This window comes from Corapipo altera, unplaced genomic scaffold (genome assembly GCF_003945725.1).
Source record: "Corapipo altera isolate COAL_440 unplaced genomic scaffold, ASM394572v1 359, whole genome shotgun sequence".
Taxonomy (NCBI): domain Eukaryota; kingdom Metazoa; phylum Chordata; class Aves; order Passeriformes; family Pipridae; genus Corapipo; species Corapipo altera.
The window spans coordinates 1,043,787-1,058,162 of record NW_020884948.1 but is presented as its reverse complement, the minus strand read 5'-3'; the positions used below and the strand labels follow the sequence as shown (position 1 = coordinate 1,058,162).

Below are 14,376 nucleotides of genomic sequence, written 5' to 3'. Positions count from 1 at the left end.
CTAGCTGCAAAGAGGAGAAACTGTTCAGTGTGCTCCTGGAGTGCTCACTGGGGAGCTTACAAGTGAGGTGCTTTGCAGTATCTACACCAAATGGATATGTAGGCATTGAAAGTGCCTGAGGGTTCTCTACAACAGTTGATAGCACCAGACTAATGCCTATTTGTCTGAATCTTTGCTATTTTTGTTCCAACCAGCACTTTATTGGTAGCATTTCAGGGGTTATTGGAGTTTGTGCTTAGGGTCACATTCTTGCTATAGAAGAGTATAATGAGAATGTGAAGATGTCTTCTGTCCTGATTTTTTTGTGTCTTTTTCCTTCTTTACAGCATTTTGTTTGCAGACATTGTGGGGTTTACTAGTTTGGCATCACAGTGTACTGCCCAAGAACTGGTGAAGCTGCTGAATGAGCTTTTTGGAAAATTTGATGAGTTAGCTACGGTAAGTACAAATTCTTATTTCAATTTAATGTATATTTCCTTCTGAAAAATGGTGCATGAGTTACATATGTTAGAAAATCTGTAGCAGACTGATTTATCCCTGCATGTCATGAATTTCTAAAGCTTCCATTTTTTATTAATGTTCTGGAAAGAAAACAGTCTATTTTAATTGTTTGGGAAAGAAATGTGCTATTTTAAAATATACTTTTCTTTCCCCTCCATGCAGTCCATCAGTGTTCTTTATTAATTTTGTTTACACCAAAATAGAGAAAATATTTCAATATTTACATTTCTATCCTTCTTGGATAAAAGCCCAGAATAATGGAAAATATGAATATTGGCAGTTTGGCATAAAACTACTTTCTCTGATAGGAAGCTAGAGAGTAAAATTTGTTCTTCACAGAGAGCACTTCTTGCCACAGAAATGACAGTAGCTTTTCAGAGGCTATTGTAAGCAAAATGGGATCCATATCATAACTGATGCTTATGTTTTGGTTGCTGCACTTACATTGTGCTAGATTCCCCAAGGAAGAGAAAATGAGAGAAATGTTCCTTGCCTATAACTCCAAGCAGCATAATTTGACAAGAACAATTTGACAAAAAATGAGAGGAATAAATGTGCCAGAAAGTCACACATCTTGTTTCAAATTACATTTAACAAGATGCTGAAAATGTGCTTTCCCCTTGAAAAAAGCAAAACTTCATCAAATCTATCTTGTTTGCCAGCCATGTCCATAGAGCCTTCATTGCTGAGAAGTGTCACTTCCACATAAATTATGCTCCTCCACTATCTAGCTATTTTGTCTTCAGACTCTGTGCAGCAGCCTAGAGAACATATTTCTTTAGGCCCTCAACATAAACAGCATCCACATTTTTTCAGTCCAAACTCACTTCTCCTTGATGAAGTCTTCCACAGGAGAGATCTAAAGCATGTGGACATTTTACATCTATATCTTCCTCTTGATAAACAGCTCCCAATACCCCAAGGAGGAAGATATCTTCTGCTCCACAAGATGCCAGGGTTGAGGAAGAACTATTCTTATTTAAATGGATTATCATTTGATTGAGTGCTATGTCCTGATTTGCACTAAGTGTTCAAATCATAACAGAAAGAAACTGTGTGTTCCCTTTTCCCAGGTTAAGTAGAAGATTAACTTAGATGCTGAGTAGAGATGAGATGGAAGTATAGGGTTTTTTGATATGAATTTATACATACTCATAAGCCTTTATGTAATCAATTAATTACTGGAACTACTGGCAGTGTCTCATAGAGACCACAGGTCCCCAGCCCAGAGTGCTTCATAGATGGATACTGCAGAAGTAAAAATGGACTTCCATGTGGATAGTCACTGGTGAGAGCTTAAATGGCTTAAGAAGTTCAGATGGGCTCCTTACTTTAATTTCATTTTAATTTCATAAGTGAATTTCATCCTTCAGATGTCAACCAGACATCTAACAAGCTCTGTTAAAACTTATAATGCTGTCATTCATGGAGTCTTCATAGACATGAAACACATGGCAGTGTAATAACATGGAAGTACTGTGACGCAACACTAGATTTCACATGTGCACACAGAAATGCATAAACCTATGATGTGCAGCATGGCACTGAAGCCAGGGATATGGCTACCATGCTTGCTTCCTTAGCAGTGGCCATGTGCTACCAGCTGGAGGCGTCACTGACACTGAAGGCAGGGTACCAGGCAGATGCCAGCTTTTGGTGTGAGGTCAATTGTTGGTCAGGGAAGAAGCAGTTCAGAGTTAGCAGAGGAGCTAAAAAACCTTAGATTATCTGTTCTGCCTCCAAGGATTCTTTTTCCAAATTTTAAAATAGATCCCATGGTTTCTTTCAACTGTGTGAAGAAGATTTGCTATTTAGTTGTACTTCTGGCTCAGATTGTGCTGTATTGAGGTGTGATTAAGGAGAGAATGTACAAGTTTTCCTTAGCACCTTGTGATATGATTAAGGGAGACTTGTAATTGTGTCTCCTGCAGTCAGAGAAATGTGCTGAAAAGTGCAATTTTTCAGAAGGATTCTGATCTCCTGGTTAAAGCAGCTTCTAGATATTCATTATTAGGTCAAAACAGAGGACTGGGCTGATTTTTATAACTATGTTGTGCTTTAGTATTCAGGATGATTAAGGAGGAAACTGTAGGGACTTTAAAGAGAAGTGTAACAGTGATAGATATGCTCGCTGTGGCTATTGAAGTGCAATCTGTGAGTGTGCAAGCTGTGTGGTGCTGTGTCTTGGGAAGCAATGTCAACTGGAAGGGGCAGTTTCTGACAACCTTTGTTAAAACAATTGCCCTGTCTTAAAAATGTAACGCTTAAAAAGAATCCCAGTCACCACTGTGGGAAGTGTAATAAGTGTAAGGCAGCATATATTGGCTGGGAGCTTCGTTAAGAGTCTTGGCACATTGATATGTTGTAGGAATAGTGAGTCTTTGCTTTTTGACAGTATAGTTCTGCTAAAGTTTGTCCTTCTGACATTTAGAAGCTGGTTTATTCTTTATAACATTAGTTATTTCTCTCTTTCTATATGTTGTCTTTTTGGGGTTTTTTTGGTCAGGCATATAGTTTTCCTGTCTTTGAAATACCACATCTTTTTTTAAAATCACAATAGCTTCAAATATAGTTACAGCTCATGAAAGGGAATTCTGAAGGCAAACCGTAGGTTTCAATGTATTGTCATTCAATTCCTTTGAAAGCATCCTTGTGCATTCTGTAAATAGAGACGGGAAAAAAACTCCTGATCTTACTCCCTACTAGAACTGATACGCACTTTTATCATGTCCTTTCACTTCATTCACCTCTAGAGAAAATGTTTTTTAAACGCTTATCTTGCATAGTACATTTTACCTTGTAAACCACTGAGTCTTTGAACTGAGTTAGAGAAGAGATGGTCAGAACACAGTACTTAAAATCACAGAATTATAAAATATCTTGAGTTGGAAGGGACCCATAAGGATCATCAAGTCAAAACCCCTGCTCCTTGCAGTATTACCTAAAACTAAACCATACAACTAATAGCATTGTCCATATGGTCCCTGAAAATGATGGCATGATTTCTGTTTTCACAATAGCACAGTTTGGTTTCTTAAAGAAACAGTCTTAGATAATCATGTTTTATATAGGATTTTGTGGTCTCCTCAATAACTTTTGAGTCCTAGGGCCAACTTCACGCACTTTGAAGAAAGGAATGTGAGTCTCAAAAATATAAAGCTCAACAAAAATGAATGTCAATACTAGTATCCTTGCAGGAGTGCAACTTCATCCTAGTCAGACATTAGAGAATGCACATGAGGAGGCGCTATTATGAATGCCTTGAGATTCATTTGTATGTCTGGTTACTGAAGAGTTGTGATGTCTTTAGGCACCCTGATATGAGCATTTTAGATAAGTCTGTCCATGCAAGGGTTCCCTTGAGACTGTGGGACTGTACATAACAACAGCAAGCTACCTTCCTGAACAAACACAGGGGGTGAAGTTTCTGGTAAGGTCCATGACTAGTTCAAATAGAAAGAACTATTTTGTATCGATTTCTATTGGATTTTATATGCTGTTCAGGCTTAGTTTACTTACTTCTGGCAGTTACTTTGAAGTTTTCTTGTTTCTTCCCACTAAACAAGGGTAGCTTTGTGAAATCTCAGATTTCGTCCTGCTGATAGTCATTCTGTATTACATATTATCAATAAATGCTTCAAGTAACTGATCTTTGCATGAGGTCTTCAGATGCCTTGCAATCAACCTTTGATACTATAGCTCGCTTTCAGTTTGTCATTCTTTAGCTTGTAAGAGTGACACATTTTAATCAGATATTATCATTTGCATTATGCTGGTTTTATGTTCCCAGGGAATTTCTGGACACATGACACTTTGACTGAGTGCCTTGTTAATTTAATGCGCTGCATATGTCACTGCATTTTCTCTTTATGCTTTGACCGTGGCATGGATTTACTGTGAACAAGGAAGATTCTCAGGGCTGCAGTTACGCAAATAACGTCACGTAGAACTGCACACGCCCCTGCTTGGGAACTGTCATGGTCAAAGCTCTACTATGTTGTGATACAGTTTAAACATGCCCAAAATATTTTACTTGTAATAAATCATCTTAATAGAAAAGAGGAAGCATTTATTCAGCACTCTGTGTTGTAATGAAATAGTTTTGATTCTTAGACATATTTTTATTTTATTTAATTGTTCTTTTCTGTGTTAGATTCTTCTCATTTACATCCTGCATCTAGTCTACATGGAGAATTAATTATTTGTGCTTACACATTCAGTTATTTCCCTTTCAACTTCCATGTTACTGCATCTTGGACTTCTAAGACTTTTAATTTACAAGTGGACAAGGATAAATGAATTTCAGGTGCTTTTTAAAAGATATCACTAGAAGAGGATGTTGATATTCTGAACGAAAGATCTTGCTTTGTGTCGCTTTTGGCATCTCATCTATTAGGTGGACTGACACACACCACTTCCTTGTTCTTTCCATTTACAGTTATGTATACCTTCAGGTTTTGTCAGTATTTGTAGACTGAGTCTATTTTTATTTTTTTTCCATTTTAATTTAGTATCCTTCCCTGATTGCCTTCTTAGCATTTAACAATTTTTACTTTACATATTTCAGTGTTACTGAAGTGCCCTTTTGTGCCTCTTCAGGCTCAAAGATACTGAACTAAAAAACATTGTTTCTGAGAGCCTTAGGCAAAGAGTCAGTAAGTGATATTTTTAGTCATCTTGTGCGTTTTTTAACTGTTTCAAGAACAATCAGTTCTTTGCTGAGCTTTGAACTAGCTTTTCCAAGAAGAAATCACTCTAAGAAATTGCTTCTATTACACCTATAGAATGCTTTTAATTTTCATTAAGGTAATTATGATGTATATTTAAAATATAAAATGAACAAAGTTTTGTGGGCTGGCTTAAATGGGAAACTTAGGTATAAACGTACAGCGTGTAACCCTTCTTTGTGGAAAGTGGTGTACACTTGCGTAGGAGATATATATAAAGGCTAATTTTAAGGAGACTTGTCTCCCCAATTCCCTTTGAGAGTCAGCAGAGACACAGGATTGCACTGAGGCAGATCATCGACATAAGCTTGAATCCAGTTCTAAACAGCCGTCTGGAGAGCTCCCTTAGAGAGACCTATGGAAGTAAACTTTTTTAAATTAAAGTGGTCTTAATGAACAGACCTGTGACTCTATAGGATCAGGAACTAATGATGTATGCACAGTGTGCAGCTAAAAAGTGTCTGGGGGACAGTTTTCCAGGGAGAAAATTAACATCACACGCTTCAAGTATGGTAGGAACATATAAATGGGCAAGTAGCACAGAGATTAGATCTTGCCTATTATACGGTATGTTTTAGGTAAGAGGATACTGTGCTTGATATGCTAATTCTTTGTAACAATTTGTGTCATAATTTGTATGCTTGTGGTAAATTACCAAATTCTTCCTGAGTTTGTATGCTGCAAATCTGAGGTTTGCATCTTTATATATGACTGTATTGGATTATTCCAATCAGCTTCAGATGCTTGAAGTGTGGGCATTGTACTGAAACTGATTATTTTGCCTATGCAGTTAGCACAGAGAAAGATATTTCTGGAATCTGGAAAACTAACCATTTCTTGAAATTTAGAGCTCATTTTTTCAGCAGTTTATAATGGATTTGCTTTAGGCTTGGTTCTCTTGGGATATATCTCTTCATAAAAAGGCAGAATCTAAAAGGATACTTAAGAAAAGCTAGGAAGGAGACAATCATGCATGTCGGTCATGATGATTGTGTAAAATATTCTTGGTAAAATCCTTTTTCATTTCTAAGTAAATTAACATATATGACTGTCTCATATGTGTCTCATTCTCCAGGACTAAAAACATTTAACATTCTAGTTTTGTAAAATTACCCTCCACATGGAGGAATTTATTGTGAGACTGGGAATGCACAGAAAAGTTAGGCCGAGAAACCAGTAGGTTATTGCAGGTCAGCATATAAAATTGCCAATAAAATTGAGGGAAAGCATTTGAAACAAAATGTTGTCCTTTTAATAGCTATCCTTAATATTTCTACATTTGTTTATGAATTATATGGCTCCCATGATGGTAGGTAATTTGTGATGACTTCACAAATGCATTACTAAATTACAAGCTTATATATGCTCATCTGGAGATGGCCTGCTTCCCTCCATCAGAGCTTATCAAGTCATTTTCTGTGGCACCTCCTGTACTGTAACCAAATTTGTTTTCCTTTCTTATTTTCTGCTACTCTGCAGAAGCTCTTCTTGTTAAGTCTATACTAACTCTTACTGTAGTAAGTATGTCTCCATTACTCTGCTAAATTGAACTCTGGAGTATTGCATTTAGCTCATTCTCAAGGTTCTTTATGCTGGGACTAGCAGATGTGCAAGAACTAATGTAAGTTGATAAAGCTACTATTTGCAGGATTTATTCCATTAAAAGGTTATGGAAATAGTTGTTTCAATTTTTAAACCCACAGTTCAATACTTGGGTAAAAAAATGGTAAAATGTGTTTGTAGTAATTGACAGGGTTCCGTGAAATCTTCTAATGGGCTGGACAGTTTTCATAAGTGTATTAGCAGTATTGGCATGCTGCAATGTAATTGAGCTGGTGGTAATTTCCGTGTCACTTCATTATACTTAGAAGTTGATTACAAAGCTTATCTGATAAGGTGACTTCAATAATCTCTCATGTGTTGTGGCCCACATCCAACATAGTTGCTAAAATAGGTTTGGATACTACATGTAGAAACCATATTGGTAAATTTTTTGTTTTACTGAAAAAAACCCTCCAATTTGATAAGGGAAATTATTGTTTGTCATTAATGAAAGTTGCAGATGGTATGAATAAACTCTGCATTCAGCTCTGGGGCCCCCAGCACAAGAGAGACCTGGACCTGTTAGCATGGGTCCAGAAGAGAGTAACAAAAATGATCAGAGGGCTGGAAAATCTCTCCTGTGAAAAAAGACTGAGAGGGTTGCTATTCAACCTGGAGAAGTGAAGGCTCCAGGGATATCTCATTGTGGCCTTTCAATATGTAAAAGGGGGCTTATAAAGACTTTATCAGCATCTCTAGGACAAAGGGACAAAAAGAGTTTAATCTGAAAGAGTACATTTAGATGGTATATAAGGAGGACACTGATTAGAGTGGTGAGACACTGGCACAGGTTGCCCAGAGAAGCTATGGATGCCTCATCTGTTGAAGTGTTCAAGGCCAGGTTGCATGGGGCTCTGAGCAACCTGGTTTAGTGGAAGGTGTCACTGTCCATGACAGCTGGAACTAGAAGATCTTTAAAGATTCAGTGCTTCTATGATTTTCGTAGAATTGGTTTTTAGAAGTTAGCCTAAGTAGGCTCACTTTTCATTGTCACAGAAAGAGAGTCCTTTAAAAGGGACCCTGAAAGTAGAGCTTTAATGAGCATTTTGCATGTGAATCTAAACCCATGTTTTCATCTTTTTCTGCACTTAGCTGTATCTTTTGAGAATACTGCTACAGTCTAAAAGACTTTCACTTGGTTGTCCTTTCCATAGAATTATTTTAGTTTTGTTTTTTGCTAAAGCTCTTTGATGCATAGAACAGTTACAGAGCTAAAGAGAAAAAAATAGAAAGGTTTTGTTTAATTTTATAAGGAAATTAAGTAAAAAAGTGTAAATCTCAAAAATTTCAAGTGTTCTCTTAAAAGGAATCTCTCCTTCCCATCATGCACTGAACTTAATAACTTGGTATGGTATTGCTTAGTTACACTGTACAGCCTTCGAGCTAACACCATCCAATTCATTGCCATTTCTTCTATGACCCTGAAGGAGGTGATTTGTCCTTCACCATTTCCTTTGCAGCAGAACACTGTACTTTGTCCTTCCAAAGGCACTTGGAGTAGTGACCATACCTTTGCATAAAGAAGGAGTAGTAATGCCAGGAAAGGTTTTAACACCCATATATCTTCTACTGGTCTGTATTCAAATCTTTTGAAAGAGGGGGCTCCAAACTGGTGTCTGGCCCATGTCTGTGAGGCTGAGCCACCTTGGTTAGTATATCAGTACTCCAGAGAATGAATAAAATAATTTGCGCTTATCCCATATGTTGTGTATATATGCAAGAGGGTGTAAGTAAATTTGTGGAACTGTGTGCCTGCATGTTATACGTGCAAACGTGCACGTGTGGATGGATGGATTGATATATTTATACAGTATGATGGTCAAAATATAGGTTTTTATGGTTCTGTTCCAATCTAATGAAAACTATAACAAAATTGAATAGATACATAATTTCATATTCAGAGGATGTAGCAAAAAATATGATTCTTTCTGTAAGTGTCTTTTACATCTCTATACACATCTGTAGTATATGACAACTTTCTATAGTGACTCAAAGCTTTCTAATCCAACTTTCCATTGAGATTAATAGCACTTTGGGATAAAGTGCTATAAATGTTAAATTTTGTTGCACATGCTATATACAGAGAAAATAAGTTGCAGTGGTAACAGTGGTGAATCCTATTTTGTCCCCTCTCAAGACTTCCTTGGAAGCAGAATGAAGTTCTAGGTTTGTGGAGAGATATAAGCAGCGAATGCAAGTCATTATTCTTTTACATCTTTGGGAAGTTTTAGAGGTGCTTTGCATTTTTTCCCCCAATAGTAATTTCACATGGTAATAACAAAGAAAGGGCTGTTACTGTGATGTGTTTAGCCTGGATTATTGAATTGTGGCTTGAGTTCCTAAGGAAAAGAGGTACAGCTTGTAAAAACGAGTGTAGTTCCCCTGAAACACATAATGCCGTGCCTACTAATATTTCATAAAATCTCTCTCTTCTAGAGAACATCTGACTTTCTGCTTATGCTTATGTGTTTTTCTGGGAGAAGTCTGACAGCTTCTTTGCTATTTCTTTGGGACAACCTATATATATATTCACACATATATATATATAAAACGTTTTTACAAACTGTAAAACCTTTGCCCTTTTTATGAAAAAATAACTGTATCCTGAGTATACAAAACAACATTTCACTTCTTTAGTACAAGAATGTGGAGTTAATGGTCTGAATTCTCAATATTTCAGTCTAAGTTGACAGACTTCACTCTTTCTGCAAAATGCATTAAATAAAGAACTGCAACAACAGCAAAACCCCAGTTGTTTGAAACAGAAGCCCCCTCCTTTGTTCTACCTAGCAGATGGATAGAATGAACTGCTTTACAAGGTGCTTGTCTGAAAGTGTAAAGAAAGCTCTTAGCAACTTTGAAGTATCCTGCACTTTCCAAGCTGGGCTTCTGCTACACACTGACAAATCCTATGACTGAAGTAGTGCCGGAGGGATTTCTCCAGATCCACTTGGAAACGTCTTAGTAAGGCACTGCAGGTGGGCAAGCTGCCTGGCTAATGCAATGCTAGCAACCTCTAGTACTTTCTAGCATGTGCATAAAAACAAATTATCAGTTGTTTCTAAACAGACATTGCTTCTATCAATTGTAACTAGAATTTGTAACTAAATACTTAAATTCTACACCGTAACAAATGTGAAAAATACTGATGAGTCAGGAGCATCTTTGGAAGTTGCTGAGGGAGCAAAATGACAGAGAAGGGGTTTGTTTTATTAATTTGCTTATCAATCCTTAAAAAGACTGCTTTTACAAAGCTGTACTGTGACTCCTTCCTGGAAGTCTCCCTTACATGTCAAGAAAAAAACCAAAAGAAAACAAACAATTTTTCTAGAGATTATTGTATATTAATTGACTATTAAAAATCAGGACAGTGAAGATAACATCTGATAAGGAACAAGCAGAGTGGTTGTTTAGCCATATGTCTTCCATCAAGATAAATATCTTTCAAGAAAATACTGTAGCAATTATTTTCTTTTATTTCTCTCCTGCACAAATAATAAATTGACTTGGAAAAGTGGTAATGGATTAAGCTCTGTTTTGTTGGGTTCTTTTTCTTCCTTATACTGCCTACCAGGCTTTTACCAAGTTGTTAGAAATGAGCCATGTGGGAGATAGACACCATTAGGAGAAATCACTGATTGATTAACACGTTGTTCACCCCAGGTTGCTGAAATGGTTTTTATGAATAGCTTTCCTATGGGTCAAACAGACATTGCCTGGCCACAAATCGTGCATACCAAATGTGAAGATGAAAAGGACCTTATAGAGGATTTTAAAGCATGGGCCAAAATTGAATTTGTTTTGGAAAGCAGGCTTCAGCTTTAACTACTGAGTACCCTCTACTGATTCAAGATTTGCCCCCCACCCCCCAAAAAGGCTTATTTTGACGGTATAAATTAGTGCTATCTAGTAAAAAACTTTTTAGTTTCTATTAAAAAACATAGTGATTTCTGTCCAAAAAACTTTAATTAGAAGGACTATTCTAATTGTGTCAAGATAGATTTTGAGATCTGCTTATTACTTTCTGTGCATCAATAATTATTTTACTTATATAATACCATTCAGACAAGGATCTCAAAAAAATCTGTGTAAAATTGGTGAAGCACTTTTTAACTATAGACTGTGGAAATACTCTTAAGGCCCTGGTGATAATCCTTTTAAAATATGCTTGTATTCATTAAAATATGTATTAGCAATGATAATTAGGGTTATATTTAAAATTCTACTGTTCAGTAGAAGAAATGTAAAGTAGTCACTATTGGAAAAGCCTTTTCTACTATTTAAGCTTACCCATAAAGACAGCTCTCTTCTTTGATTTGAGATCTGAATTTGTTGCCTAATTTATAAAAAGAAATAGACAAACCAATTTCCCAAATAGTGGTAGCATGACTTCTTCCATTTGTAAACAGAGGTAATTCACATTATATAGTATTTGTTCGATACTCCGTACCATTACAACAAAGAGAGATGTGAATGCCTGCTGCTGGAAGAGTGTGCAATAATGAGCCCCAAATGCTGGTATACATGGTGACATGTCAGAGAGAAAAAGAATACTGTAGGCATAACCATTGCTTCTGAGCTGGAGTATGGGTAATGATGTGGAGAGTGTGGTTAACTCAGAAAGGCTTTAATTCTTGTAGGCAGGAAACCAGATGAGAATATGTACCTGTATGAGAAACCAAACAAGTATAATTCTATGATTAGGTATTTTTTTTCCAGAAATTTTAAATTCCATTATCACCACCACTCTTTTTTTCCCCTTTCTGTGTTGCTGAAGTCAAGTCTGTATAGAACACTGCTGGGGAAGGCATCAAATTTCTTTTGATCCCCTTCCATCATATTCATTATAGTTAATTTTGCATGGTGCTTACTGGCATAGTCCCAGCTGTGTAAGTGGGACTCATTTAATACGTTTATTTACTTTTCTATGCCAAAGTCTAAATGGGTAGAAGTTGCCATAGTCTAGTTACAAAAGAAATCATCTCTTCGTGTCTCCTCATAATTTGTTAGTTAAAGGTACTGCTTTCTTAAAGGCATTTTGTTATGTGCTCTCTGTTTAGAAATGAACTTTCTGCTCACACTGATGTGGCAATCATCACATGTCATGATTGGTTTTTTAAAATGGGAGACATTTAGCCAGATATCTTTGGCTGTAGAAATTAAATTTCATGCAAACATGAGATAAATTTAATGGTAATGCAAAGTGACTGTAGCTTCTGATCTGCAAGTCTGTCATACTAATCATAGTGTATTGTAAATTGTGATTTATGAATATGTACTGTACAAATGTGTGTACCTTTACAGATAAATACATAATTTTTCCTGTTAAATTTGAACTGAATTTGAAACAAAAGCCTCCCAGAGCGCAAACATTTCAGTAGTGGTTTGCTTTCTGTCCTTTGGTTCGGGTTCATAGAGAAATGAATTCTCATTGCAAATCTTGAATTCATACTGACCTAGCATGTGGGCAAGGCAATAATATTTGTTCAGAACTATGGTTTTAAGCAGTGTTAGCCCCCATGTGTGTTGAACAATGCAGGGATGATGATGTCTAGTATATATGCATCTATTTATAAATAAATAAACAATGTGTGCATGTCAGCTGTTGGGTACAGGGAACCCAGATTTCATGAACTGCCAATTACTTCATTTGACCACAAAAAGATTCCCTGAATGATTGCATAGTATTAGAGAAGATGTTACCCTGTTAATATTGGAATATTTATATGAACAGTAAAACTTTTCCCATTCTGTTTTTATGAAAGGAAAATCATTGCAGAAGAATAAAAATCCTAGGGGACTGTTACTACTGTGTATCAGGATTGACCCAGCCCAAAACAGATCATGCCCATTGCTGTGTTGAAATGGGACTGGATATGATTGACACCATCACGTAAGTACCATGCATGGTGAATCCAGACAGGAGTGCAGCAACAACTTCTATGTGGTGTTCAGGAAGTGTGTTATTAGAAAAACAGCAGTTTCTGCTAGTACTGCCCACCTGGCAATTCACACTGTTGCATTCAAGTCACAGGATACTGATTTTAGGGAGGGTCATTCTAGACATTGATTTTCCACTCCATTTAATGACTGTAAGGAGTAAATGCAAAAGGATGAGTATGTAGAGGCACATACACATACTGATCAGGTGGCAGAAAGATGCTGGGAAATAACAAAATATACCTATTTCTAATTGCCACAAAGAAAGGAGTAAAATTTCTTGGTTTGTAATGATAAACATAGCTGATTTTGCACACCAGTATGTAAACTCAAAACCAGTCCTGATGTATGCTTGTTGTATATGTGTTTGTAGTCTCAAAAATTAGCTTGCTGTATGTTGTGTTTAAACCTTTCATTTATTCTGCTTTTCAGAAATATAACGTGAAATTCACTTTGCTGCTCAGAAGATTTTTTTATGCTTGAGAGCTCTGCATTGATCATTATTTTGCCAAGGCAAAAAATATGAATGTTAGAGAACTGTGAATAAGCTTTTAGTGAGAGCTGGAGATCTATTCCCTTGCACAGGAGGGAAAGGATAAAGATGGAAATTTTCTTCACTACTGTATTGCTCTGTGTTTGTGGGCATTTGTGTGTATGTGCTTTATAGGGAGGCTATAGGAGGGAGTGCACATCTGTATTAATTTCTATGTATAATTAAAAACTGTTCAGCACAGTGCTACTGTGTTAGAAATGAGCTAGTACAGGTGTTTCACATCAGGAGCCTGGAAAGTGTTTGACCACTGTTGAAATAAGCCAGGTATTCTTGCTCTATTTTGTCATCTGGACAGCTGGGAATGTGGAGTTGGCTCAAGGTTCTTCTTCCCCTCACTTAATCCCTGAGCTTTTCCTTTGTACACAGAAAGGATCTGCCTTCTCTGTGAAGGTGAACAGAACATAGTGTGATCTCAATTTAAAAAAAAATAAAAATTAAATGATGAAAAAATAAAATAAGCAATCATAAAGCTTATTAATTCAAATTATGCAATTTTTATTTGGGACATTTTATCTTCTTTCTTAAACTTTTCTGGATTCATTGATGTTTCTTTGCAGAGGACTTGAAAGCCTACAAAAAAGGAAGAAGTACTTAAAGCAATCAAAGGCTATTTCTCATTTCTAGCTCAGTCCATGTGTTTCTAATATAATATCAAGACTACCAGCTGGTATCCAACTCTGGATGAAAGGGGGAAGTTAAAAAAAAAAAAGTGACTTTGCATCTCATGGGACTGATATACAAAAGCTAATAATCAAACCAATAGATAATAAAATGTTGCATTCCTACTTCAGTCAGAAGCTCCTCACTTGTCCTTTTCATTTGGTAAACATATTATAAAAATACCTCTCAGTGTGAAGAGTTGCGTAAATGAATCCATATTCTCCCTCATTCAATGAAAGTTCATCATGTTTGTAAACACTGTAAAATTGGTAAAATACTTTGTAATCTATGAATCTGTAATTTATGGTAGTCTGTGATACTATAAAGTCCCAAAAGAATATGTGACCTTATATGACCTTCAGAAGCATTATAAGATACATACCACCAAGATGT

General features: G+C 36.4%; 1 protein-coding gene across 4 annotated transcripts in view; it reads left to right on the top strand.

Annotated features, from left to right (window-relative positions):
- The window catches only part of ADCY1 (adenylate cyclase 1), a 162,901-nt gene that overhangs the window by 86,939 nt on the left and 61,586 nt on the right, over positions 1-14,376 (top strand). For all 4 annotated transcript variants that reach the window (XR_003530820.1, XM_027662823.1, XM_027662822.1 and 1 more), the window contains exons 4-5: positions 327-438; positions 12,596-12,723. Coding sequence is in view for 3 of the 4 variants with exons in the window: in XM_027662823.1 (XP_027518624.1) it covers positions 327-438; positions 12,596-12,723 (240 nt within the window). In the remaining variant the exon portion in view is untranslated. The remainder of the gene's footprint in view (positions 1-326; positions 439-12,595; positions 12,724-14,376) is intronic.